Source organism: Narcine bancroftii, chromosome 13 (assembly GCF_036971445.1).
Source record: "Narcine bancroftii isolate sNarBan1 chromosome 13, sNarBan1.hap1, whole genome shotgun sequence".
Classification (NCBI taxonomy): Eukaryota; Metazoa; Chordata; class Chondrichthyes; order Torpediniformes; family Narcinidae; genus Narcine; species Narcine bancroftii.
In genome coordinates this window covers 60,934,311-60,961,430 of record NC_091481.1, presented here as the reverse complement: position 1 = coordinate 60,961,430, position 27,120 = coordinate 60,934,311, and the positions used below count along the sequence as shown (strand labels likewise).

At 47.5% G+C, this 27,120-nt stretch overlaps 1 protein-coding gene across 9 annotated transcripts in view; it reads right to left on the bottom strand.

Annotated features, from left to right (window-relative positions):
- Positions 1–27,120, bottom strand: part of LOC138748135 (caspase recruitment domain-containing protein 11-like) — a 76,803-nt gene that overhangs the window by 22,113 nt on the left and 27,570 nt on the right. For all 9 annotated transcript variants that reach the window (XR_011347818.1, XR_011347819.1, XM_069907857.1 and 6 more), the window contains 8 exons: positions 25,521–25,730; positions 23,696–23,812; positions 22,887–22,926; positions 19,696–19,727; positions 7,409–7,527; positions 4,724–4,776; positions 1,532–1,646; positions 810–987 (listed from right to left, as the gene is read on the bottom strand). Coding sequence is in view for 7 of the 9 variants with exons in the window: in XM_069907857.1 (XP_069763958.1) it covers positions 810–987; positions 1,532–1,646; positions 4,724–4,776; positions 7,409–7,527; positions 19,696–19,727; positions 22,887–22,926; positions 23,696–23,812; positions 25,521–25,730 (864 nt within the window). In the remaining 2 variants the exon portion in view is untranslated. The remainder of the gene's footprint in view (positions 1–809; positions 988–1,531; positions 1,647–4,723; positions 4,777–7,408; positions 7,528–19,695; positions 19,728–22,886; positions 22,927–23,695; positions 23,813–25,520; positions 25,731–27,120) is intronic.

Below are 27,120 nucleotides of genomic sequence, written 5' to 3'. Positions count from 1 at the left end.
GACAGAGATTGATAAAATAATGAGGTGTACAGACAGAGTAAATGCAAGTAGGATTTTTCCACTGAGGTTAAGTGAAATTAAAACAAGAGAACATGGATTAAGGGTGAAAGGGCAAATGTTTAGGGAAAGCATTTGAGCCATGGAGTTTCAATTTCCCCACCCCCTTCCCTTGTGGTCCATGGTCTCATTCACTGCCAGGCTGAGACTACCCACAGATTAGAGGAACACCATCCTCCAACTGGATGGCATTTACATTGACTTCTCCAGTTTCTGTTAATCCAGCCCCCCATTTCTTTTCCCCAGCACTCTCACTCTCTCTCCTCTTTCCCCTCTGTCTCCTTTCACAGAGCTAAAACCTTTCCTCTTACCATATCCACCTTTTATTGGTCTGGACTCTTTCCCTCCCCGGCCAGTCTTCATTCTTTATTCTGACGGCTTCTTGTTCTTTGCTTACACCTTGAAGAAGGGCTCAGGGCTGAAACTTCGGTCATATATCTTTACCTCCTATGGACACTGCAAGACCGGCTGAGTTCCTCAAGAATTTATCCTGTGTTTTTACCCACAATCACAGGATCCACAGACTTGCATGTTTCACTTCCCCACCTTGACCACTTATCATTCTTCCAAACCTCAATAAAAATCAGTCCTTGCTCAACTGCTCTTCATGTTTTAAAACCAAAGTGGACTCAACAGGGTCAATGTTTCCACTGGTGGGAGAGTCAGGAACGGCCTTTATTGTCCAATGCTAATGAATGGTTGTGGGGGATAGATGGTAACGTACTGAAGGAGAGATCCTGGATCAAACTCACCCTCAGCTGCTGTTGATATTTCTGCTGAGGCTCTGAACCTCGACGCTCAGAGTTGGCCAAGATGCTGGCCGCGTTGCCGTCGGTGATGGTGAGATCATTGAGAATGCTTTTGCGGTTGTGCTTAGTGTCAACGCGGATGCTGGTGAGATCTGGCAGCGACAAGGAGGAATAGAGCGTCCTGCAGCAACACAACCCAAACATAACCGGCACCTGGAACTGAGCCACTTCTTATTGTAAAGACACAGCAATGGAAGGTGAGGCATGGTGGGGGGGGGGGGGGGAGGGTGGTGTGGGTGTGAGGGGGGCAAGCGGGGAAGAAGGCAAGTGAGTCAGAGGGTGAGGGGGACAGAGGGGGAGGCGTCAAGGATGATTGAAGATGGAGGAATAGTGCCGCAGTGAGGATGGAGGGGTGGTATGGAGAGTGAACAAGGGTAGAGAGGTATCAAGGGTGAGTGAAAGTGGAGGGAGGTATTGAGGGAGTGGGAAGTGAAGGTGAGGGGTGTTGTTGTGAGGGTTAGAAATGTGGTATCAAAGGTGTCGAGGTCTCTGTCGATGGGGTGGGGGGGAGGAGGTGGGGGGAAGAGAGATCTAGGGAAAGATAGATAGAGAAGATCAGGGGAAAGAAAGATCGAGGAGCAGTGAGAGATCAATAGTGAGGATGAGAGATCAAGATCAAGGAAGAGAGAGAAATAGAGGGAGAGATCTTGCAGGCACTGAGTTACCTCCTGTTGTTGCTGGATTTGCTGTCATTCAATGCCTCAAGTGTGTACTTGGAGTCAAGGGTGGTGTCCCTCTCTGATCCACCAGTGAACAATAAACTCGAAGTTTGAATTTCATCTGCAAAGCAATCAGCTCACATTTACACAATGCATTTAAGCAACCTAGCTCACATTTCCTCATGGCATAGAATGCCATTCTGCCTATGCCACTTTTAGACAATCCCATTGCACAGAAGACAGCACAAGAACGCGCCCATGATGTCTGTGCCAATGTAACTTGCATGTGTGCCTGCACGTGGTATGTACTCAGGTTACCTTCTCCTCCAGGAAAAACAAGGACTGGTTTGACGAAAACAGCCAGGAAATCCAGGAGCTGCTGGCAAAGAAGCGAGCTGCCCACCAGGCTCACCTTACAAAGCCGTCCTGTCCAGAGAAGAAACAAGCCTTCCGTCGCGCATGCAGCCATCTTCAGCGCAAACTCCGGGAGATCCAAAATGAGTGGTGGACTAGCCTCGCCAAACGAACACAGCTCAGCGCGGACATTGGCGACTTCAGGGGTTTCTACGAGGCTCTAAAGGCTGTGTACGGCCCCTCACCCCAAGTCCAAAGCCCGCTGCGCAGCTCAGACGGCAAAGTCCTCCTCAGCGACAAGATCTCCATCCTCAACCGATGGTCAGAACACTTCCAATCTCTTTTCAGTACCAACCGCTCAGTCCAAGATTCCGCCCTGCTCCAGCTCCCTCAACAGCCCCTAAGGCTAGAGCTGGATGAGGTTCCCACCCTGGATGAGACATATAAGGCAATCGAACAACTGAAAAGTGGCAAAGCAGCAGGTATGGATGGAATCCCCCCAGAAGTCTGGAAGGCTGGCGGCAAAACTCTGCATGCCAAACTGCATGAGTTTTTCAAGCTTTGTTGGGACCAAGGTAAACTGCCTCAGGATCTTCGTGATGCCACCATCATCACCCTGTACAAAAACAAAGGCGAGAAATCAGACTGCTCAAACTACAGGGGAATCACGTTGCTCTCCATTGCAGGCAAAATCTTCGCTAGGATTCTACTAAATAGAATAATACCTAGTGTCGCTGAGAATATTCTCCCAGAATCACAGTGCGGCTTTCGCGCAAACAGAGGAACCACTGACATGGTCTTTGCCCTCAGACAGCTCCAAGAAAAGTGCAGAGAACAAAACAAAGGACTCTACATCACCTTTGTTGACCTCACCAAAGCCTTCGACACCGTGAGCAGGAAAGGGCTTTGGCAAATACTAGAGCGCATCGGATGTCCCCCAAAGTTCCTCAACATGATTATCCAACTGCACGAAAACCAGCAAGGTCGGGTCAGATACAGCAATGAGCTCTCTGAACCCTTCTCCATTAACAATGGCGTGAAGCAAGGCTGTGTTCTCGCACCAACCCTCTTTTCAATCTTCTTCAGCATGATGCTGAACCAAGCCATGAAAGACCCCAACAATGAAGACGCTGTTTACATCCGGTACCGCACGGATGGCAGTCTCTTCAATCTGAGGCGCCTGCAAGCTCACACCAAGACACAAGAGAAACTTGTCCGTGAACTACTCTTTGCAGATGATGCCGCTTTAGTTGCCCATTCAGAGCCAGCTCTTCAGCGCTTGACGTCCTGCTTTGCGGAAACTGCCAAAATGTTTGGCCTGGAAGTCAGCCTGAAGTAAACTGAGGTCCTCCATCAGCCAGCTCCCCACCATGACTACCAGCCCCCCCACATCTCCATCGGGCACACAAAACTCAAAACGGTCAACCAGTTTACCTATCTCGGCTGCACCATTTCATCAGATGCAAGGATCGACAATGAGATAGACAACAGACTCGCCAAGGCAAATAGCGCCTTTGGAAGACTACACAAAAGAGTCTGGAAAAACAACCAACTGAAAAACCTCACAAAGATAAGCGTATACAGAGCCGTTGTCATACCCACACTCCTGTTCGGCTCCGAATCATGGGTCCTCTACCGGCACCACCTACGGCTCCTAGAACGCTTCCACCAGCGTTGTCTCCGCTCCATCCTCAACATCCATTGGAGCGCTCACACCCCTAACGTCGAGGTACTCGAGATGGCAGAGGTCGACAGCATCGAGTCCACGCTGCTGAAGATCCAGCTGCGCTGGATGGGTCACGTCTCCAGAATGGAGGACCATCGCCTTCCCAAGATCGTATTATATGGCGAGCTCTCCACTGGCCACCGTGACAGAGGTGCACCAAAGAAAAGGTACAAGGACTGCCTAAAGAAATCTCTTGGTGCCTGCCACATTGACCACCGCCAATGGGCTGATAACGCCTCAAACCGTGCATCTTGGCGCCTCACAGTTTGGCGGGCAGCAGCCTCCTTTGAAGAAGACCGCAGAGCCCACCTCACTGACAAAAGGCAAAGGAGGAAAAACCCAACACCCAACCCCAACCAACCAATTTTCCCTTGCAACCGCTGCAATCGTGTCTGCCTGTCCCGCATCGGACTGGTCAGCCACAAACGAGCCTGCAGCTGACGTGGACTTTTTACCCCCTCCATAAATCTTCGTCCGCGAAGCCAAGCCAAAGAAAGAAAGAAGACCCCTCAGCCTCTGACACGTGAGAGAAAATAATCAAAATATGTTCAAACTCTCATTATTCTCTCATTCAGCCTATACCCTGCCTTCTCAGACTCTTCAAAGCTTCGACATCCTTCCTGCAATGTGATGACCAGAAATGCATGCAATATACTCCAAACATGGTTGAAATAAAGATTCATACAGCTGCAAGACAACTTCCCAACTTTTATACTCTACTTTCTGACCTATGATGGCAAGTCTTCAGCACATCCCCACTTACTTGTGGGGACACTTTCAGGCAGTTGTGGACCTGTACCCAAGGTCCCATTGCTCATCATTACTCCTCAGAGTCTGACCTCTTACTGACCTTCTCGCACTTGCCCTGATTAAACTCCATCTCCAGCGCCAGTTAGTGTAGCAGTTGGCGAGTTTGAAACCAGCGCAGTCTACGAGGAGTTTGCAGGTTGTCCCTGTGTTTGCGTGGGTTTTCTCTGGGGGCTCCAGTTTCCTCCCACCAATCAAAACGCACAGCGGTCGATGGTTAATTGGGCAGCCCAATTGTTTGGACAGGATCACCCTCGCATGCCCCTACCTCCCCACCCCTAACCTTTGATCAGTCATTTGCAGACACTTACCTGGCCAACAGTTGCCAAAGTTCATTGAGCTGTGGAGGGGCCTGAATTCAAATCTAGAAGAGGAAAGAAGCAAACTGTCATTTGCAAAACTTCAATAAAGAACCAAAGAATGAAAGATCACAGCGCATGAAAGTAGGTCACAAACTAATCTCGAAGAGCAAGTAATGAGCTGAAGGAAAAGACACTGCAGTGGCCTCCCGGTGGCCGAATGTGCAAGGGAACATCAATATGTCTGCATGATATAGTCACCCAGCCAAAGGCGGCATGTTTAGTGCAGGAGTTATCCCACACTGTTACAGCACCAACGATCAGCACCAGGGTTCGACCCCCACACTGTCTAAAAGGAGCTTGTACGTTCTCACTGTGGCTCCGCGAGTTTCCCCCGGGGGCTCCGGTTTCCTCCCACCATTCAAAGTGAACCGGGGGTTGTACATTAATCAGGTGTAATTGGGCAGCATGGGCTTGTAGACCAAAAGGGCCTATTGCAGTGCTGTATGTATCCTACGCGCCACTAACCAATGTTCGCTTGCTCTCTCTCTCTCTCTCTCTTGACCAACCCTTCAAAATGAAAGCTTAGCACATTATTCATTCCTTTTTTCTTGGAAAATTTTATTTAAAAATTTTATAAAATATTACACAGAAAGTAAATACAAATATCCAAAGATAGAGATAAATAAAAAAGAAAAGGAAAAAAAATACAAAATATGAAAAATAATGGTAATATCCCCCCAGCCTCCTCTCTCCCTCTACTAGCTACACTCTCTCCCCCACCCCTCGGAGCCTTACAAAAAATTATACATTTAAAATTAATTAATCAACGTGCCAACCCTTCACATAACTTTTACTTTAAGATCAATAACCATACAATCCAAATATAAACTCCACATTTTAACAAAAAAAGAATAATTATTTCGCAAATTATGTTATTTTTTCCAAATATAAACACGATTGCAATTCATTATGCCAACTTTGAATATTCAATTCCGCATAATTTTTCCAAGTTATCGCTATGTGTTTTCTTGCAACCCCTAACTCTAACCGCAAAAATGCCAATTGTGGCTTATCAGCCAATCCCAAAGTAGCAGCGTCCAATAAACATATCATTGGATCCATTTGCAAGTCAATTGTAAATAAATCTCTCAAAAATTTAATAACTTTTTCCCAAAAGGATTTAACTTTCTTACATGTCCATACACAATGCACAAATGTACTTGTCTTTTCTCCACATCTAAAACACAAATTTGTTAAACTAAATCTATATTTCTTCAACTTCTCAGGAGTCAAATATAATTGATGAATAAAATTATAATTAACCAATTTCACATTAATTCATTTTGTCACACTGTTAGAGCATGTATTTGCCCATTCCTCCCAAGACAATTCAATATCTAAATCTTTCTCTCATTTCTCTTTTATTTTATCTATCCCAACTTTATCCATCTTTTCTTGCAACAACCTATACATATCCGATATAAATCCTTTCGTTTCCTTGTCAACCATTAAAATCACAAACTTAGATTGACTTGGTAAAATTAAATCCTTACCAAATTGTGTTTGCAAAAAGTCAATCTTGTATAATACTAATTCCTTTCAGTTCCAATTTTTCAAATAAGGATTATTTAAAGAAAACGGAATTAGTTTATTCTGATACAACAGTGATTTAATCAAAATTTTCCCTTTAGAGCCGATAAGTTGATCCTGGTTATACCAAATATCCAATATATGTCTTAATACTGGTCATTTATATTTGTAACAATAAAGGATTCTATTTATAAATAAATTGATTCATTTCTTTTTCAGAAATTTGATCCAATTCAACTTTAGCCCAGACAGGTTATACGTTATTCACTCCTAATTAAGGTTTGCGCCCCCCCATCCCCCCCCCCCCACCGACGTTGACTACCTGTCATTTCCCGTCGATGCTCCCTGGCACCCACTGAGGTCCTCCAGAACTTTTTGTGTGTGTTGCTCCAGTTTTATTTGTAATGCAGCACAGTAACGGGCCTTTCCACCCCACGAGCCGGGGCCAGGCAACCACCCCAATTAACCTACAACCCCCGTATGAGGGGTGGGAGGAAACCGGGGCACCCCGAGGAAGCCCACGCAGACACAGGGAGAAGGTACAAACTCCTCACGGGATTCGAACCTAATGTCACTAGGGCTGTAATAGCGCTAACTTGGCTGCCCTACAGTCTCTTGTCTATCCAGGAGGTTGCTAGCATGCTAAAGTACTGTATACATCGTATTAATGTTATAACCATGCTGTGGGAAGACCTTTATCGAACGCATTGGAGAAGGGTTAGGGTTCGAGTTAAGTGACTCATTAAGAATCATTACAGAATGTCAACCTTACAAGTGACATTCACAAGCATATCAGGATGAAGAAAATATCTTCACAATAAAGTCAAGCAATAAAATAGCCCAGCCCTTTGGCACCAGCCTTGCCTGAACTGGATGAATCAGGTTTTTAATCAATGTGCACCTTGATCAGAGACCACAGTACGCTGATCAATGCATGAAACCTGTACCAAGAGATGGATCGAGTCCATAAGATGACTCACTCGCTGAGCTGGGACCTGTGTTGCTAAGTGAGCACTTACCCAAAACACCCCCCATCCCCCCCCCACCCCGCCCCCCCCCCCCCCGACTCCCCCGCCCCCGCCCCCGCCCCGATCAATGGGTCACCTGCTGGTGAGTTCCTCATCTTTAATCCGTTTAACAAAAGAGGCCTGGCAGGGTGGAAACGGAATCATTGAGAATCTGTTCATCTCCTGTTCGTGTTCCAGATCAGAGCAGAAAACGTCCTGAAAAGAAGAGAGAGGGGGGGATGAGGTGGAGGGGGGAAATAGGGGAGTGGGGGAGGGGGGGATTAGGGGGGGGATTAGGGGGGTGGGGGGGGGAGGGAAAAAGGCATCAGCCATCCATTTCCAGTTTAACTGGCTATTTGTTATCTGGAGCTGGACAAATAATGGGTAAACCCTCGTGACCATGGTGTGGTGAAGGATTTTGGCAGTGAACCGGTTAATCCCAGGTAATGTGGCACAAAGATGTTCAATATAAATGCTCGTTTGTTCATCATCTTTTGACATGCAGAAATGAAAGTGATGGAAGTCTCGAGGGATTTTATATACAGGAATGGAGATGATTTTCACCATTCTCAATAGGCCCTACAGGCCTCCTGGGTGGTGGGGGTGGAGGGGGGGGCTGGTCACAGCCCATTTAAGTAAAAGCATTTTCTTTTCACCTCACAGTAAAACCCCTGGCATCTGGTAGATGCCGGTGTAGAGTGCGTCGAAAGAACCAAAGACTTGTTGATCCAAACCAAGGCTTTTATTAACTAAAAGACTGGAGCATATTACAAGCAAGTTGACCAGTCCAGAATGACCTGGTCTGGCAAGGAGCAATCCTTTAAGACCTGCCAGTAGGTGTGGCTACACTCTCAGCCAATCACAGTCATCCTACACGACCATCTGTACATATACACATTGGTGATAGAATCAGCCGGATAAGTGAATTTTCTGCTTGCTTGAGACAATGTTGTGTGCTTGGCAAACTGATGGCAAGTGGCGCCAATTTTAAACTTCTGTATTTTATGCTTTTTTTTTGCCAGTTTCTTGTAAACTGGAAAACAGGGGTCTTACTGGGCTTTTTTTGTATCTTATGTAGTCGGTAGGGAACCAATTAAACATGACTGCTTCACAGGGAAGTGGGTGTGATAGTACAGATTCTATCACCAATGTGTATATGTATAGATGGTCGTGTAGGATGACTGTGATTAGCTGAGAGTGTAGTCACATCTACTGGCAGGTTTTAAAGGATTGCTCCTAGCCAGACCAGGTCATTCTGGACTGGTCGACCTACTTGAGATATGCTCCAGTCTTTTAGTTAATAAAAGCCTTGGTTTGGATCAACAAGTATTTGGTTCTTTCGACGCGCATTACAATTTTATTAACTAAAAATAAATTTTGAAGGGCTGGAACGCCTCAACATCGACCCACAGTCAGCTACAGCCTCGAATGACTTTAAGCACTGGGTGAGGTGCTTCGAAACATACTTACAGCTCTCTGATCCTGCCGTGATAAAGGACAACCATTGACTACTAATATTGATGAGTATGGTGTCCCCGAGAGTCTACCAGAGTGTCCAGGATGTGACCACTTACGCCACAGCCATAAAGGTGCTGAAAGGGCTCTACGAGCGACCAGTGAACAGGGTCTATGCTCAGTACAAACTTGCTACAAGGAGGCAACAGCCCAATGAGTCCTGTAAAGCTTATAGTCAGGCACTAAGGCCAATGGGCAGGGACTGTGCCTGCACAGACAGAACTGCTGTGGAGACCACAGACGATCTCATTCGGGATGTCTACGTGGCCGGGGTTCGATCGAATGAGGCGAGGCAGCGCCTGCTAGAGCACAGGGGAGAAAACCTAGAGGATGTGATCCGGATCCCAGAGACGATGGAGGCTGCAGTCTTAAGTATGGACATGTACTCTCAGGGCTGGACCCCACACTCTGATGCAAGTAGGATGCCCTCCCTCTACCCTACCTCTGCCGCTACGCTGCCCGATGCAACCCCAAAGTGTTATTTCTGTGGGAGGAACAAGCACAGCGGGTCCCAGTGCCCGTCAAGAAAAGCCAGGTGCCAGAAGTGCCTTAAAAACGGCCACTTTGCTGCAGTCTGTTGCTCCAAAATGGCCGCCGTCAAATACAGTGCCTCGTGTGAAGCCAAATCGCCACTCTCCATTTCAAACATTTCTTCCTCAGAGCTCTCATCCAATGAGAGCGAGGACTCCACCGAGCGGCAGCGCCTGACGTCACAGAGCAGACGCCGAGGGCGCAAGGTACAACCCACCCTCACCGCAATGACGTTCACCCTAACGTCCGACCAGGCCCCAGCCTCGACCTCAGCGCCCACAGCCGCCGCCAACCAGGGACCCGTCACTGACGACCAGAAACCCACCGCTGCCAACCAGGGACCCGTCACTACCGGCCAGAAACCCGCCGCTGCCAACCGGGGACCCGCAGCCGCCACTGTCGACCAGGGACACATCACTGCTGATCAGAGACCCGCTACCGCCGCCGACCAGGGACACGCCGACGCTGCTGACCAGGGACATGCCGACGCTGCCGTCCGGGGACCCGCCACCGCTGACCGCCCCACCACCGACAACAAGCAGCGACCCCCAACACTTACCTTTGGCTGCAGGCAGCAACACCACCTCCCCGACACTGTTTTTCCAGGCCCCACTGTTTGCGTGACGTCATCATTCACACGTTGTGTGACATCATCACGCAGGTCTCCACTGTCTACATTACAAGTCTCTGCATCAATAACCCTTGACCAGGACTTCCCCCAACCCCTCACAAAAAGCAATGGAACTGATTAAAGTGCATGGACACTATACTAATTGCTTATTTGACTCGGGATTAACTGACAGTTTTAACCGGCCGGACCTGGCCCACCGTTGCGGACTAGCTATTCTCCCCACTACACAGAGAATTTCATTGGCGAACAGATCGCTCTTGACTGGGGTAAAGGGGTACAGCGTGGCGACCCTGAAAATCCAGGGCATCACGTTCACAGACTTCAATCTATTAGTCCTTCCCCAATTGTGCGCCCTTGCTCTGCTGGGACTGGATTTTCAGTGCCAATTTCAAACCATTTCCCTGCTCTTTGGGGGGCGCCATGCTCCGCTCTCAGTCTGTAACCACTGCACCCCGGGAACCTCCTGCCAGCGGCAGCCCGAGCCACCCGCCCCCGCACCATGGGGCCTCACCTGTAGTCTCTCCACCCTCCGAGTTGCTCCACCAGCACTTTTCGCAAATCTCACCCCTGGCTGGAAGCCTGTGGCCACGAAAAGCCGGCAATCTAGTTCTTATCACAAATGAGATGCGCAGACTGTTGGATGAGGGCATTATCGAACCTAGCTCGAGTCCATGGAGGGCCCAGGTAGTAGTTGTTACAAATGGGGAGAAGCCGCAGATGGTGGTTGACTACAGCCAGACAATCAACCGCTTCACGCTCCTGGATGCATACCCCCTTCCACGGATCACGGATGTGGTGAATCAGATCACCCAATTCCGTGTATTTTCCACCGTTGACTTACGTTCGGCCTATCATCAGCTCCCGATCCGCCGGGAAGACCGAACTTTCACGGCCTTCGAGGCGAATGGGCGGCTGTATCAATTCCTCAGGGTACCCTTTGTGGTCACAAATGGCGTCGCTGTCTTTCAGTGGGAAATGGACCGGACGGTGGACCAGAACGGGCTGACTGCTACTTTCCCGTGACACGGAGGATCATGATGTAAACCTTGAGAAATTGTTTCAGACTGCAACTCGGCTGCACTTGACTACAATTTCGACAAGTGTGTCTTCCGGACCACTCGGCTCGCAATTCTGGGCTGTGTAGTGGAGAATGGGGTGCTCATGCCGGACCCTGACCACATGCGTCCCCTCATGGATGCCCTCCCCGCCACACCCAGAAGGCACTCAGACGCTGCCTGGGCCTTTTCTCCTACTATGGCCAATGGGTTCCACACTATGCCAACAAGGCGGCACGGCCACTCATCAAGACCACCTCCTTCTCTCTGTCAACCGAAACCATAGCGGCCTTCGTCCACATCAAATTGGACATCGGTGCTGCAACGCTGCACACCATCGATGAGTCCATTCTGTTCCAAGTCAAAAGCAACGCATCTGATTTTGCACTGGCTGCCACTTTGAACCAGGCCGGCTGGCCAGTAGTCTTCTTCTCCAGAACCCTCCATGGTCCTGAGAGCCGACGCTCCTCTATCGAGAAGGAGGCCCAGGCCATAGTCAAGGCAGTACGTTGTTGGAGACACTACCTCACTAGCAGGCGCTTTACACTGCTGACCGACCAATGCGCGATCTCCTTTATGTTTAGCAATACCCAGCGAGGTAAGATCAAGAATGACAAAATCGCCAGGTGGAGAATCGAGCTCTCCACCTTTAATTATGGCAAACTGTATTGGCCAGGTAAACTCAACGACCCGCCAGATGCTCTATCCAGGGGGACTTGCTCCAACATGCAACTGGACAGGCTACAGAAATTCCACGAGGAGCTCTGTCATCAAGGGGTCACTAGGTTCACGCACTTTGTCAAATCTCGCAAACTTCCCTATACAGTCGAGGAGATTCGCTCCATGACCCGGGCCTGCCCAGTGTGCGCTGAGTGCAAGCCCCACTTCTTCCGTCCGGAGAACACCCACATCATCAAAGCCACCTGCCCCTTTGAGTGTCTCATCGTAGACTTCAAGGGGCCCCTACCATCGACCAACCGTAACACCTACATCCTTACGCTCATTGATGAGTACTCCCGCTTCCCGTTCGCTGTGCCCTGCTCGGACATGACTGCCTCCTCAGTTATAAAGGCCCTGCACAGCAGTACCCCAGTTACATCCACAGTGACAGGGGGTCCTCATTTATGAGCGTGGAGCTGCAGCAGTACCTTCTGGAGTGTGGTATTGCTTCAAGCAGGACTACCAGCTGTAACCCACACGGTAATGGGCGTCGAAAGAGAGAATGCCACCGTCTGGAAAGCGGTTACACTTGCCCTCCGCTCCAAAGGTCTCCCCACCTCTCAATGGCAGGATGTGCTCACTCGTGCCCTACACTCCATCCGGTCCCTCCTATGCACCACGACCAATGCCACCCCCCATGAAAGGATGTTCTCTTTCCCGAGGAAATCTGGATCGGGTACGACTATACCGGCATGGCTCACGGTTCCTGGTCCAGTCCTTTTACGACGCCACATCTGGTACTCTAAGAACGACCCCTTGGTTGACCGAGTAACTCTGCTCCATGCGAACCCGCATTATGCTTATTTTGAGGACACAGTCTTGGTAAGGGACCTAGCCCAAGCCGGATCAGGTGCAGCAGTGCCTTTAACCCAACCTCCCCTTATTCCTTCTCCCCCAGATCATGTGCTTGAACAGAGGGACCAGCACCACCCCACCAGCTCAGGCCAGACTGTCAACAACGGCGTTGGGGAATTGAGCGAAGCAGTGGCCGCCCCCTACAGGCCTGCCGGCGACACGACTCCGGCGACCCCAATCCCGGTGCCACAGCAGTCACGCCGGATGGTCAGACCCCCTGACCGGTACAGCTACTAACCTCCATTCACCCTGGGGTCAGTTCTCAAAGAAGGGTGAATGTGATAGCACAGATTCTATCACCAATGTGTATATGTACAGATGGTCGTGTAGGATGACTGTGATTGGCTGAGAGTGTAGCCACACCTAATGGCAGGTCTTAAAGGATTGCTCCTAGCCAGACCAGGTCATTCTGGACTGGTCGACCTACTTGAGATATGCTCCAGTCTTTTAGTTAATAAAAGCTTTGGTTTGGATCAACAAGTCTTTTGTTCTTTCGACGCGCATCACAGGGGGCCTATAAATTTTGAGCACAGTCCCAAGGGTGCCATGTCTAAAAAAAATAGGTGAGAATGTCGGCTTTATGCTCTTTTTGAGGGGTCAGTGTTATACAGTGAAGTTGGCCATTGATTCCTGGGCACCAGAATAGTTTTTTGGCCATTAAAATTAAATCAAGTTTATTGTCATCTGATTGTACAAGTACAATCTGACAAAAGAGTGTTCTCCCGCCCTCGGTGCAAAACAGGAAGACACACAACCAGACATAACACACATACATACAGACAAACAATATATATGCAGGACAAGTATTCATATAGAGTAAGAAATATTGTTTCATGAATATGAGAGTCTCGGAGGGTTAGTGTGAGCCGTTCCTTTGGATGTTCAGCGTTCTCGCTGCCAGTGGGTAGAAGATATTTCTCAGCCTGGTGGTGCTGGCTCTGATCCTCCTGTATCTCTTTCCCGAAAGGAGCAGCTAAAAGGTGCAGCAACCCTACCGCAACCATAACTAAAAAATGCGTTCAAGAGTTTAAACCCAGCAGTAAACTCAAGTCTGGTTGGTAGCAGATCTGCCTGCCTCTGCAACCTGGACTATCGAAAGCAAGAGGCTCAAAAGACAGGAGTGGATCAGTAATGTAATCTTCACAAAATCCTCCAAGGGAACTGGTATCAGCGTCCCTCTCGGGCCGGCATTCACCCCATCTCTCTCTCTCTCTCTCTCGAGACCACGCCCCCCTCCTCCGGGGCAATTATCACACTCCGTCGTTTCCGGTGGGCACCACCTCACAAAAGATTCCCGAAGCTTCACTCTGTCCCAAGCCCTGTCATGGCCTGGAATTCTCAGTGAACCAAGGGGAGTGTTCAGAGTCCTACAGCATGGAAATAGGCCCTTAAGCCCAACTTGCCCATGTCCAATAATCTAGTCCCATGGGCCCATACACCTGTCCTATCCATGCCCTGTCTAAATGGATCGATCTACAATTGTATCCATTTCCTCTGGAAACTCATTCCACATACACCCCACCCCTTAAAAAAGGTTTTAAATCTTCACCCTCTCAGCTTAAATCTATAGCCCCTAGTTATAGATTTCCCCTCCCCTGGGAAAAAGCTAATGACTATTTGCCTTGTCATTCTTTTCATGATTTTATGAGCTTTTGTAAAGTCCCCCTCAGCCTCCAATGTTCCTTAAAGAAAATTGCCAGCCTATCCAGTTTCTTCTTACAATTCAAGTTTAACTGCCCTGAGAACATTTTTGTGATTTTTTTTCGCTCTCTTTCCATTTTAATTGTATCTTTCCTATTGCTATTTATGGCCAGAATTGATAATCCAGCTGTGATCACGCCAACATCATGTACGTGACATTTCTGCTCCCATTCTCAGTGCCCAATCTGATGAAGGCAAGCATGCCAAACACACTCTCACCTCCCTCTCTACCTGTGTCGCCATGTTTACAATTTAGACACACAGACACACGGTAACAGGCCCTTGCGGCCCATGGGCCCGTGCCGCCCAATTACACCCAATTGACCTACAACCCCGAGAAACATTTTGAACGGCGGGAGGAAACCGGAGCCCCCGGAGGAAACTCGTGCAGACACGGGGAGAATGTACAAACCCCTTAGAGACATCGTTGGATTTGAACTCGGATTACTGGTGCTTTAAATAGGGTCATGCTGCGTTAAACGTTCCCGCCATTAAAAGGGGAGCTTGAATTATCTCGAGAGCTTGGAAGAATTAGAGGACGTTCCATTAAACCGCGCAAAATTCCGATGGAGCTCGACAGATTAGGGAGGGCGACTGGGTTCTAAAATCAGAGATCAGGACATGAGAGCCAAGGCAAACTTCCTTCACCCAGAGAGAGGTGGGCCTGAAGAATTCTCCACCTCAGAAGGATGTGGAATATTTAACAGGAAGATAAATTTCCCGATACAACAGGCATCAAGGTGGAGCAGGAATAAGGTCTCCAGATTAGTGATCAGACATAGTTGCAATTAACAGAACAGACTGGAAAGACTGAATGGCCTAATCCTGGTTCCATTTTGCTATTTCCATGTTTCTACTGAAACCTCCTCGAAAAGATACGAGATTCCCACCGATGCCTGAAATTCCTGGGCCACATAATAATGAGAGGCATTCAAGAGAGGATTGAGCACTGTGGGTGATGTAGAGGTTAAAACCTTATGTTTATGATCCATGGGGTTTTTTTGTACTTTTCCTTTAAGGATTAATTGTTACCATAGTTACTTATGATGTAATATATCGTAATATCCGAGCGGGCCGGGAGTTCTCTTCTCATTCTTGGATGTGAGCTCTCGAGAAAAATTTCTTTGAATTTATCATTATTATTCATGATTAATATTTTAATTTGTTCATATTTGTTTGAAGTTTGAGTATTGTTATAATTTACAATATGCTTTATTTACTCATCATTATGATGTGCAAACCTATGAAAATGTTTATTCACTTTTATCAACAGAAAATTAAACCTAATTGCAGCTGTGATTATGAAGTTTGATTTGTTTGGATGAATAAGATACAATTCGGAATGTCAAGGCTTATTTCTCTTGGAAGGTGTTTTGAGATTGGGAAATATTAAAAGCTGGGAAGTGTCACCTGCAGGTGATGCACATAGAGAGGTTAGAGTCATATAGCACAGAAGCAGGCCCTTCAGCCCAATTGCTCCATGCTCATCTTTATGGCCATCGGCACAATTCTCATCTGTCTGCATTAGAACACAACTGCATGAGAAATAGGAACAGGGGTCGGCCATCGAGCCTTCTCCACCATTCAGTGAGATCACAGCTGATCCGATGAGAGGCTCGTCTCCACCTCCCTGCCTCTTCCCCATAACCCTTAATTCCCCTACTTTGTAAAAACTATCCAAACTTATCTTCAATATATTTACTGAGGTCGCCTCCACTGCTTCAATGGGCAGCAAATTCTACAGATTCACCCCCCTCTGGGAAAAGCAGCTCCTCATCTCTGTCCTAAATCGACTCCCCTGGATCTTGAGGCTATGTCCCCTAGTTCTGGTCTCCCCACCAATGGGAACAACTTACCTACCTCTATCTTATCTCTGCCTTTCATAATTTTATATATTTCTTTAAGATCCTCTCATTCTTCTAAATTCCAGAGAATACAGTCCCAGACGACTAAACCCTCATCCCTGGAATGAACCTGTTGAACCTCCTCTGCACCACCTCCAAAGCCAGTTCATCCTTCTTCAAATAGGGAGGCCAGAACTGCACACAGAACTCCAGATGCCACCTCACCAGTACCTTGTACAGTTCCTGCTCTTCAAGTCAATCCCTCTAGCAATGAAGGCCAACAATCCATTGGCCTTCTTTATAGCTGGCTGCACCTGCAAACCAACCTATTGTGATCCATGCCCAAGCCCTCCCAAGTCCTTCTGCATGGCAGTGTTCAGCAATCGCTTGCCATTTAAGTAATAAATGATGTTCCATTTTTTACTTCCAAAGTGGATAACCTCACATTTACCAGCATTATACTCCATCTGCTAGACCCTTGCCCATTCACTTAACTTATGTGTACTGTCTATCTCTCTCCCTGGACTGTATTAACCCAGGTCGTACCTACTTAAATGCCTGTCCAAATACCTTTGGTGAAATAGTGATTGTATCTGCTTCCAGCACCTTTTCCAGATATCAACCACCCTTCGTAACAAACCCCTCCAACTCCTTCCTCTCACCTCAAAACTCTTTGCCAGAGGTACACAAGCTCAGTATGAATGAAGGAAGAATGCTCACCCATCTTCCAGACCACCCAACCTCCGTCTTGGCATGTTCCAGCTGCGGCAGGGTCTATGGGTCCGACGTTAGCCTCATTAATTACCTCGGAAGGCACAGACCTCGAGTAGAGTCTGCCTTCACTAACCCCAAAGGGTGCTTGAGGAGATCCACGTACCAGCACAGTGTCTGTGCACGTAAGGAAGCGCAAAATCATGGAGGACCCCTTCCACCCCCACACACGGCATCTTTCAGCTGCTCCCATCAGTAAAGAGATACAGGAGGATCAGAGCTAGCACCACCAGGCTGAGGGACAGCTTCTTCCCACGGGCAGTGAGGACGCTGAACGACCTCACACTGACCATCTGAGACTCTCATTTCACGAAACAATATTAATTTGTATATATGAATACATGTCCTGCATACATATTTTTTGTCTGTATGTGTGTTATGTCTGGTTTTTTGGACCAAGGACCGGAGATCACTGTTTCATCAAAGTTGTACTTCGTGATGCCATCATCATCACCCTGTACAAACACAAAGGAGAGAAATCAGACTGCTCAAACTATAGGGGAATCACGCTGCTCTCCATTGCAAGCAAAATCTTTGCTAGGATTCTCCTAAATAGAATAATACCTAGTGTCGCCGAAAATGTCCTCCCAGAATCACAGTGCGGCTTTCGCGCAAACAGAGGAACTACTGACATTGTCTTTGCCCTCAGACAGCTCCAAGAAAAGTGCAGAGAACAAAACAAAGGACTCGACATCACCTTTGTTGACCTCACCAAAGCCTTCGACACTGTGAGCAGGAAAGGGCTTTGGCAAATACTAGAGCGCCTCGGATACCCGCCAAAGTTCCTCAACATGGTTATCCAACTGCACGAAAACCAACAAGGTCGGGTCAGATACAGCAATGAGCTCTCTGAACCCTTCTCCATTAACAATGGCGTAAAGCAAGGCTGTATTCTCGCACCAACCCTCTTTTCAATCTTCTTCAGCATGATGCTGAACCAAGCCATGAAAGACCTCAACAATGAAGGTCTGGTACCGCATGGATGGCAGTCTCTTAAATCTGAGGCGCCTGCAAGCTCACACCAAGACACAAGAGCAACTTGTCCGTGAACTACTCTTTGCAGACGATGCCACTTTAGTTGCCCATTCAGAGCCAGCTCTTCAGCGCTTGACATCCTGTTTTGTGGAAACTGCCAAAATGTTTGGCCTGGAAGTCAGCCTGAAGAAAACGGAGGTCCTCCATCAGCCAGCTCCCCACCATGACTACCAGCTCCCCCACATCTCCATCGGGCACACAAAACTCAAAACGGTCAACCAGTTTACCTATCTCAGCTACACTATTTCATCGGATGCAAGGATCGACAACGAGATAGACAACAGACTCGCCAAGGCAAATAACGCCTTTGGAAGACTAGACAAAAGAGTCTGGAAAAACAATCAACTGAAAAACCTCACAAAGATTAGTGTATACAGAGCCGTTATCATACCCACACTCCTGTTCGGCTCCGAATCATGGGTCCTCTACCGGCATCACCTACGACTCCAAGAACGCTTCCACCAGCGTTGTCTCCGCTCCATCCTCAACATTCATTGGAGCGACTTCATCACCAACATTGAAGAACTCGAGATGGCAAAGGCCGAAAGCATTGAATCCACACTGCTGAAGATCCAACTGCGCTGGGCAGGTCACGTCTCCAGAATGGAGGACCTTCGCCTTCCCAAGATCGAGTTATATGGCGAGCTCTCCACTGGCCACCGTGTCAGAGGTGCACGAAAGAAGAGGTACAAGGACTGCCAAAAAAATCTCTTGGTGCCTGCCACATTGACCACCGCCAGTGGGCTGATATCGCCTCAAATCGTGCATCTTGGCGCCTCACAGTTCGGCGGGCAGCAACCTCCTTTGAAGAAGACCGCAGAGCCCACGTCACTGACAAAAGACAAAGGAGGAAAAACCCAACACCCAACCCCAACCAACCAATTTTCCCTTGCAACCGGTGTCTGCCTGTCCTGCATCAGACTTGTCAGCCACAAATGAGCCTGCAGCTGACGTGGACATTACCCCTCCATTAATCTTCGTCCGCGAACCCAAGCCAAAGAACTTGTGCAATCAGATGACAATAGACTTGACTTGTCTTATGTCCATCTGTGAATAGTTGTGTGTACACCGTGGTTGCATGTACTTTAGAATGCCTGTATTACTGCCCCTGTATGACTGGGGGGACCTCTCTTTTGCTTCTCTTTCTCTGATTGTAATTTCTCGCAACGGTGAAACTGCCTGCCTCACAGCAGATGAAAGCAGATTCCAGGTAATGCTGCACTGATTTCATTATATGGCAATAAAGGAATCTTGAATCTTAATATGCATCTCGCCACACTAGTTCCCAGTAGATGCTAGCTCCCGGTAGGGCGGCATGGTTGACGTAACGGTTAGCGCAACGCCTTTACCGCGCCAGTGGTCAGGATCAAGGTTCAAATCCCACACTGTCACATTTTCACCGCGTCTGTATGGGTCTTCCTTTCCTCCCACTGTTCAAAACGTACCAGGGGGTGCAGGTTAATCGGGTATAAATCGGACGGCACGGTTCAAAATGACCTATTACCATGCAGTAAGTCTACATTCAAATTTATTCATAAGGATACGGTCAACAGTTGTGGCTGAATGGTTTCCAGCTGTTGGACGTAACCAGGAAAAGATTGCAGAGACCACCCGCTGTCTGTGAGCTGAACTGGCAGCAGGGAGACAGTGAAGTCCAAAGTAAAATGGTCAAGGGAACTCCCAATGAGTTGCTCCCCTTGCAGAGGGTCAAGTAGGAGAGTCGTACCATCATGGGTGTTTCTTCACCGGATTCACTCTCTGTAAATCATAAGGACAAATTCAGATTCCAGATTTATTGTTGGAGTACATACATCACATCACATATGACCCTGAGATTCTTTTTCCTACAGGTGAGACAAAATTACCACTGATTGGTAGTGCAAAAAAAAACTGTACTCAATGTACACATGTAAACAGATACCATATATGTGTGTGTAATAGTCCAATTTCTGGACTCATTTTTAGGGTAAAATTTTGGGGGTCGACTATTACACGCATACTAATTTTGACCACCGTTAAGTGCCTGCATCGTTCAAAGTGTCGGGAGCTCAGATGGGCGGGCGGGAAGCCCGGACTGGATGGTAAGTCAGCGTTCGGGGCATTAAGAGCTCGGATGGGTGGGCGGGTGACCATGACTGGGAGGTAAGTCTGCGTTCAGGGCATTAGAAGCTCGGATGGGTGGGTAGGCAGCCGGGATCAGGTGGTAAGGCAGCATTCAGGGCATCAGATAGGTGGGCTGCCGAGGCATAAGCGAAAGTCCGCAGTTGGGAGCTCAGATGGGCAGGCAGCTGGGACCTAGGCGAGAGCCTGCGGTCAGGGCATCGGGAGCTCCTGAGGCCAAATTGGGGGAGGGAGGTCAACTTTAACACAGTATTGACTATTACACATGTATATACAATAAGGAAATGTAAATAAATTTACTATGCAATACAGAGAGAAAAACAATCAATAAAGTGACTGTCCTTAAACGAGTCCCTGATTGAGTTTGTTGTTGAGGAGATAGATGGTGGAGGGGTATCAGCTGTTCCTCAACCTGGCGGCACCTCTTCCTCTTTCCCGTTAAGGGTTCAAGCCTCACTTCGGTGAGGTTCCTGCCCCAGAGCCACATTTAGTAACAGTCCAGATCAGCCATGCTCAACCTTTTTTGGGCTATGGCAACCCTTCCCCACCAACCTTGGATTTCGATCAGTTTATGGACCCCCTTCCCTGTGAAGCTGTCAAGCGTTTGTTTCTTCCTACTTCTCACCTACCAACTAAATAAAAAGTATTTATGATATGCGAGGTGAAAAGAAAACAAGGCTTTTTACTTCCATGTGCTGTGGCCCAGCATGGGGCCATTGGGCCCCCATTGTGAAAGGATGGTGCAGACAATGGGACCACTGCCTTGCATTACCAGTGACACAGCCCGAGTTTAACTCTTTATTGGTCAGTGCTGTGGTTTCAGGGAGAGAACAATGCCAGCTTTAGAGTCATACATAACACAGAATGGGCCCTTCAGCCCAAATTAACCCTTGCTGACCAAGTTAGCATTCTGAGCTTATTCCATTTGGTCCATGTCCTTCGAGACCAGGGCGGGCAACCTTTTACCATGCGTGTGCCAGTGGTGGGATGGCGGGCTGCACTAATGCTTCAGTGCTACTAGATGAGGGTGGGGGGGTTGGTGGTAGCAGCATTGGATGGGGGGTGGCAGCGGTGGCACTGGTCAAGAGAGGTGGCAGCTCTGGACAGGGGTGGGGGGGGGGATCAGATTGGGCTCTTGTCCAGGCAAATCAGGCATCCGTCTACGTTAATTGTGCCTGCAGGCCAGATAAATTTGGATCATGGGCCAGTTGCAGCCCGCGGGCTGTTGGTTGCCCACCCCTGTTCTAGGCCCTCATTGAACCTGAGTAAATGTCTTGCTATTGCACCTGCTTCGAGCATAAAGGTTTGCTCCTCGAATGTCTTTAAATCTCTCACCTTAAACCAGTTTTAGAATCATCTACCCTGTGAGCATTCACTTTATCCAGGCCCCTCATGATTCTATAAACCTCCCTGAGGCCACCTCTCCCTGCTGTGGATTTTTAAGACAGGCACGAACAAATTTGGGGGTCACTCTTAACTCAACCGACCAGTCAGATCCAATTAGATTTTCCTCTCCTAAACAGATTTGAACAGAAGGCAAAATAAGGTAGGGCATAAAAAATAATTGCATTCAATAGTGGTTTATAGACTGCAGGCATGTAACGGCAGCATAAAAAGAAACATGCTGGAATTTGGAGTCAATTCCTGCCCCACAATTTATCCTGCAGGAGCCCGACAATGTTTTGGAGGAAGCCTGCAGTGTCAATTGTAGCAAGAGGATCTTAGTCCAGGAGTAGAGAGATGCTGCTACAGCTGTACAGGGCCTTGGTGGGACAACTCCTGGAGTACTGCGTGCGGTTTTGGTCGCCTTATCTGAGGAAGGAGATCCTCACCATGGAGGGGGTGCAGAGAAGGTTTCGCTGGACTGATACCAGGGATGGAAGGACTTTCATATGAAGAAAGGTTGAGAAGATTGAGGGGGGGATCTTATAGAAACATATAAGATATAAGGGTTTAGACAGACTAGATGCAGGAAGGTTGTTTCCAATGCTGGGAAGAACCAGAACCAGGGGTCACAGTTTAAGGATAAAGGGGAAGTTTTTTTAGGACTGAGATGAGGAAACATTTCTTCTCTCAGAGGGGTGGTGGATCGGTGGAATTTTTTGCCACAGGAAGTAGTTGAGGCCAGTTCCTTGTCAATATTTAAGAGTAGGTTAGATTTGGCCCTTGTGGGTAAGGGGATCAAGAGGGGATGGGGAGAAGACAGGAACTGGGTACTGATCAGCCATGATCATATTGAATGGCAGTGTAGGCTTGCAGGACCAAATGGCCGACTCCTGCACCTATTTGTCTATGTTTCTATGTTTACTGCACGTCCAACCACCAGGACTGTTGCACTCAGGGACTTGCAGTCTAAAAAAGGCGCCCACGTTTTTTTCAATGATCTTCTCGACATTGCACTCTAAGAAAAAAAATTAGTGTGTAAATTTCCATGGCTTATTGGAATTTCTGACTCAACAGGTTATGGATTCAAATCTCACGGGAAAAAAATCAATGCTGACAATGTGATTGTGACATTATTAGAGGCTCTGGGGACTTCCTTTTGGGTGAGTGCATCGAGCTGATTGATACTTCCCACCTGAGATCAGGGATTATCCTCAAAATTCAAACAGCTCCTACCCAGAGCATCAGACAGTGGCCACTGGAGCAACAGTGGTGTTCTTTCATTGATCATTACTGTTTAATGCAATGAGATCTACTGATATTGATTCTGGTTGGCTCTGATTTCTTTCATTCTGCCTCACACACTGATCCTGTCTGAACATGAGCACCACTCAGTGTTGATAACGGACTCACCTGGAAACTCTGAGCTTTGGACTGACGACCATTCTTGTCTCTGGAAGGAAAGAAAGATTGGGATTAGGCAATGAGATGATTTTAATACTTCTAATGCAATTTTTAAAATTTAGATATACAGCATGGCACAGGCCCTTCCAGCCCATGAGCCAGTGCTGCCCAAATATGCCCAATTAATCTCCAACCTGGTACGTATTGAAGATTGGGAGGAAGCCAGAGCACCTAGTGGAAACTGACGCAAACACCGGGAGAACATACGGACAGTGTGGGATTCGAACTCCAGTTGCTGGTGCTGTATGACTTGAGGTATGTGCGAGAGAAATTGTGTGAGACTATGTACGTGTGTGTCTCTATTGCCTCCCTCACATACACTAATGTCACGTAGTCTCTTACATGCACACGCGTGCACACATTTAAGAGTCATGCCCAGGCTCTCTCTCACACACAAACATACAGGCAGCAATGTCAGGCATCTCTCTAGATCTCCGAAAGATCCTTATGGACCGGATGCCCATAATGGCCCTTATGAGGTGGAGATGAGTCGATCATCAGATCAACCATGAATGGTTGACAGGCCGGATGGCCTACTCCTGAACCTTATGCTGAGAAGCTGGTTGTGGACCAAGTTCATTGTACGGAGGGTGGGAAGCCTTTCCAAGGACCCTCAGCTGTCTTAGGTGGATGAACGACCCTTGAATTTGAAGCTAATCATAATGGGATGTGAAGATGGAATGGGAAGGATGGCTGGAGGAAGAAGGTGGCCCTTGGGTAATGAAGAGAGAGCTGCCTTTCCCCCTCCACTTTCATACCTTTACACAGTTCCGCCTGCTCAGCACAGATGTGGGGAAGTTCTTCCCTGGTTTGTGGTCCTCATTGTTCCATTCCTTGGGACAGCCAATGGAATTTGAGCTGCTGCTCATCGAACTCTGAAGAATCAAAGACATTGGGTATCAAATGGATTTGAGAGCAATGTTTCCGATGGCCAGAGCTGGTTGATCCAGCAGGGCTCCTTTTCCCCACCTCTGCTCCACCCAGGGGGTTCGGTGCTGCGGAGGAGCACTCATCAGTTCGGCTGGCGATTTGGTGAGCCACACCCTCGCACAAGTCCCGAGTCCTAAACCAGCAGGACCACGCAGGGCTGAGGGAGGGGCACACTGTTCAGACACTGTCTGATGGTGTATTTAGCTAAGGAACCGCAAACCACCTGACCACTCGCAAGAGATCTTGTGGAGGGTTTCCACAGAAGGGCAGAGACTGTTTGAACTGCACAAGTGAATGGAATATTGGTGGTTGACGAGGAAAGGTTGGGCTGGTTGGACTTATTTTTCTTGGAAGAGAAGAAGCAAAAGGGTCATGATTAAGGTGCATCAAATTACACTGGACAACAAAGGTTTTACTTCCTAAACATTTTTGGGTGTATTTTATGAATTTTGGGCTGCTGATCACAGAAATCGCCTTAAAATGTTCCTATCACATACCATTTTATTTTAGATATATCCTATTTTTGTGCTTTTCTGTCCTATTTTAAATCTACATCAAGCAGACAAAATCATGGAGCGCAACATGTCGTTGAAAATTTTCTGCATTCGCATTTAGACGTCTTCCCTGCTGATCTTGGTGCCCGTCAGTGACAAACGCGGTGAAAGGTTTCACCGGGACATTGCATCCATGGGAAAGCGGTATCACAGTAACTGGAATCCATCAATGCTGGCCGACTATTGTTGGACAATGGCACTAGAGGCATCAGATGCTGAGCACAAATGAAAATTGGCAACAAAACGTTTTTAGGTTAATTGAACTAACGCAATGTGTCAGTATCATTATGCGATTAAACAGGCTCAATTCAATAAATGTTAATATGATGTTTCTCCAAATTCCCATGTGATACAGGAAATCTGAACTTATCTTTGCGTTCATCTTGAAGTTGTCTATCATAATTTCTGATTATTTTTCAGGAAGCAAATCTTTTGAAAAAAATGTGTTGTCCAGTGTTATGAGGGTGTTGGAGAGAACCAATAAGAATATTTTCATGAGCAAAGGAGTCAAAAACCAAAGGACATGGATTAGAAGCATTTAGTTAAGGATTAGAGGGGAGTTTTTTTTTAATTTAGACACACAGCTCAGTAACAGGCCCTTCTGGTCCACAAGCCCATGGTGCCCAATTACACCCAATTAACCTACAACCCCCCATACATTTTGAAGGATGGGAGGAAACTGGAGCATCCGGAAGAAACCCACGCAAGTCACAGGGAGAACGTACAAACTCCTTACAGACAGTGCCAGTTTAGAACCTGGGTCACTGGCATTGTAACAGCATGGTGCTAACTGCTACATTAACCACGCTGCCCCACAATAGGGAGTAATATTTCTCTCCCCCCCTCCTCCCCCCACCACAGAGACCTGGGGTTCTGGACCTTACTGAATGGGAGAGACAGAAACCCTCACCATAGTTAAGCAGGGCTACAGACTCAGTGCAGGAGGTGGGATTGAGCAGGGCAGCACATGGTAAAGGGGTGAATGGTCTCCTGCATTGCAAATTCTAAAGTATTTCAGTGGCTGTCAAGCTCCATGGAGTCACAAAAGGTTAAAAATAAATAATATTTTCTTCTGTAAAGACTGATGCAAGAGAGTTACCCAGAAGTCCAGGTGATCCATGCTGATATTAGTCAACCTCAGCTCTTTCAGCTGGGACTGCAGAACAGACACCTCCCTCTCCTTCCTGGTCAGCTCCATCTGTTGCTTGTCCAGCTTCTCCTCCATGCCCCAAATCTGCTTCCGATACCTGCTGTTATCCAGCAAGAGCTGGGTGTTCACAGACTGCGCTTCATCTCGAGCTTTCAATGCCTGTGGGCAGACAGAATTAACAAGAGATGGTGGAAAACTGGAGCAACACGTAAAACGCTGGAGACACTCAGTGGGTTGGGGGGGGTGGGGGAAGGCATCGCTTCGGGCCATATTAAAAAACAGGGTGGGGCTGCTGTCATGGTTGTTGACTAGGCCCAAGGTACTTGCACAGAACTTACGATACGACCCTCAAGAGATACCCATAAAAATTCAGTCAGAATACTCTTATAAACTTGCTGGAGGAGACATGAGCTATCCAGTGAATGGAACAGAAAGCAACTTCTGCATCTTCTGAACAAGAACATTGACCTCAGGCACGAGAACCAGATTTTTTTTTTAAAAAGAACAAGTTTTGCTGCAACATTTATATTGTACAGTGTTTGTGTGACTGGCTGACGTTTTGCTGGTGTGAAATTCATCCCAGTTGCACTTCAAAAAGAAAAGCAGTACCCCTTTAAGAAAGGCCTTGCCTGTTAAATGAAGATACTTTTTGTGATTGTTGAAAAACCAATGAAGACAGGCAATAGCTGTATAGTTAACTGTATCTTGTACGTACTCTGTAAATACGCTTGTAGTGTAGACGAGTATTGTGTTTTTTGTAGAGGAGAAAGATGTGTTATTATGCGTGTATATAAGAACTACATTTTCCAATGTGCAATGTGCAGAGTTGCCTGGAAACCGGACGTGATATGTGTGAGCAGAATTGTGAGCATTGTCAGTTATTGTCGGTTGGAAGCCGTTGGACGCAACTCAAGGAAAATGAAGTTGGGTCAACTGATAAGCACATTTAAAGTCGTTCTTCTTGAAAGATCCGCGAGAGCAGGGAGCAAAGTCACAGCACTCTCCTATAGAGTCCAATCACCCAGTCCGACTGCTGTCGGCTCTGTACAGGCTTTAAACAGCCTGTTAAAGGAGCCAATGGTGGTTGATTTTAGGGCCTGGAAATTGGAGGCATCAGAGAACGAAGAAGATTACAGCAATGTAGGCCCTGTGGCCCACAATGTTGTGCTGACCTATGGAAACCTACTCCAAACAATCTAATCCTTCTGCACCTTGCATCCATAACCCTCTATTTTTCTCACATTCACAGCATACCTAAAAGTCTTTTAAACATCTCTATTGGACCAGCTTCCACCACTACCCCTGGCAATGCATTCCAGGTACTCTCTATAAAATTTTACCTCTGACACCTTCCCTAAACTTTCCTCCACTCACCTAAAACCGATGTCCTCTTCTGCAAGAACAAGTTTAACAAATATGCTTAATGGATTGGGCGAGAATATAGTTGCCTTGAAACGTGGCTGAGAATATGACTGCCTTCTAACGTGACCTTCCCTTTGCTGGAGTTACTAACACCGAGGACATCCTGTTTTTTGCCTGCTTGTCCACA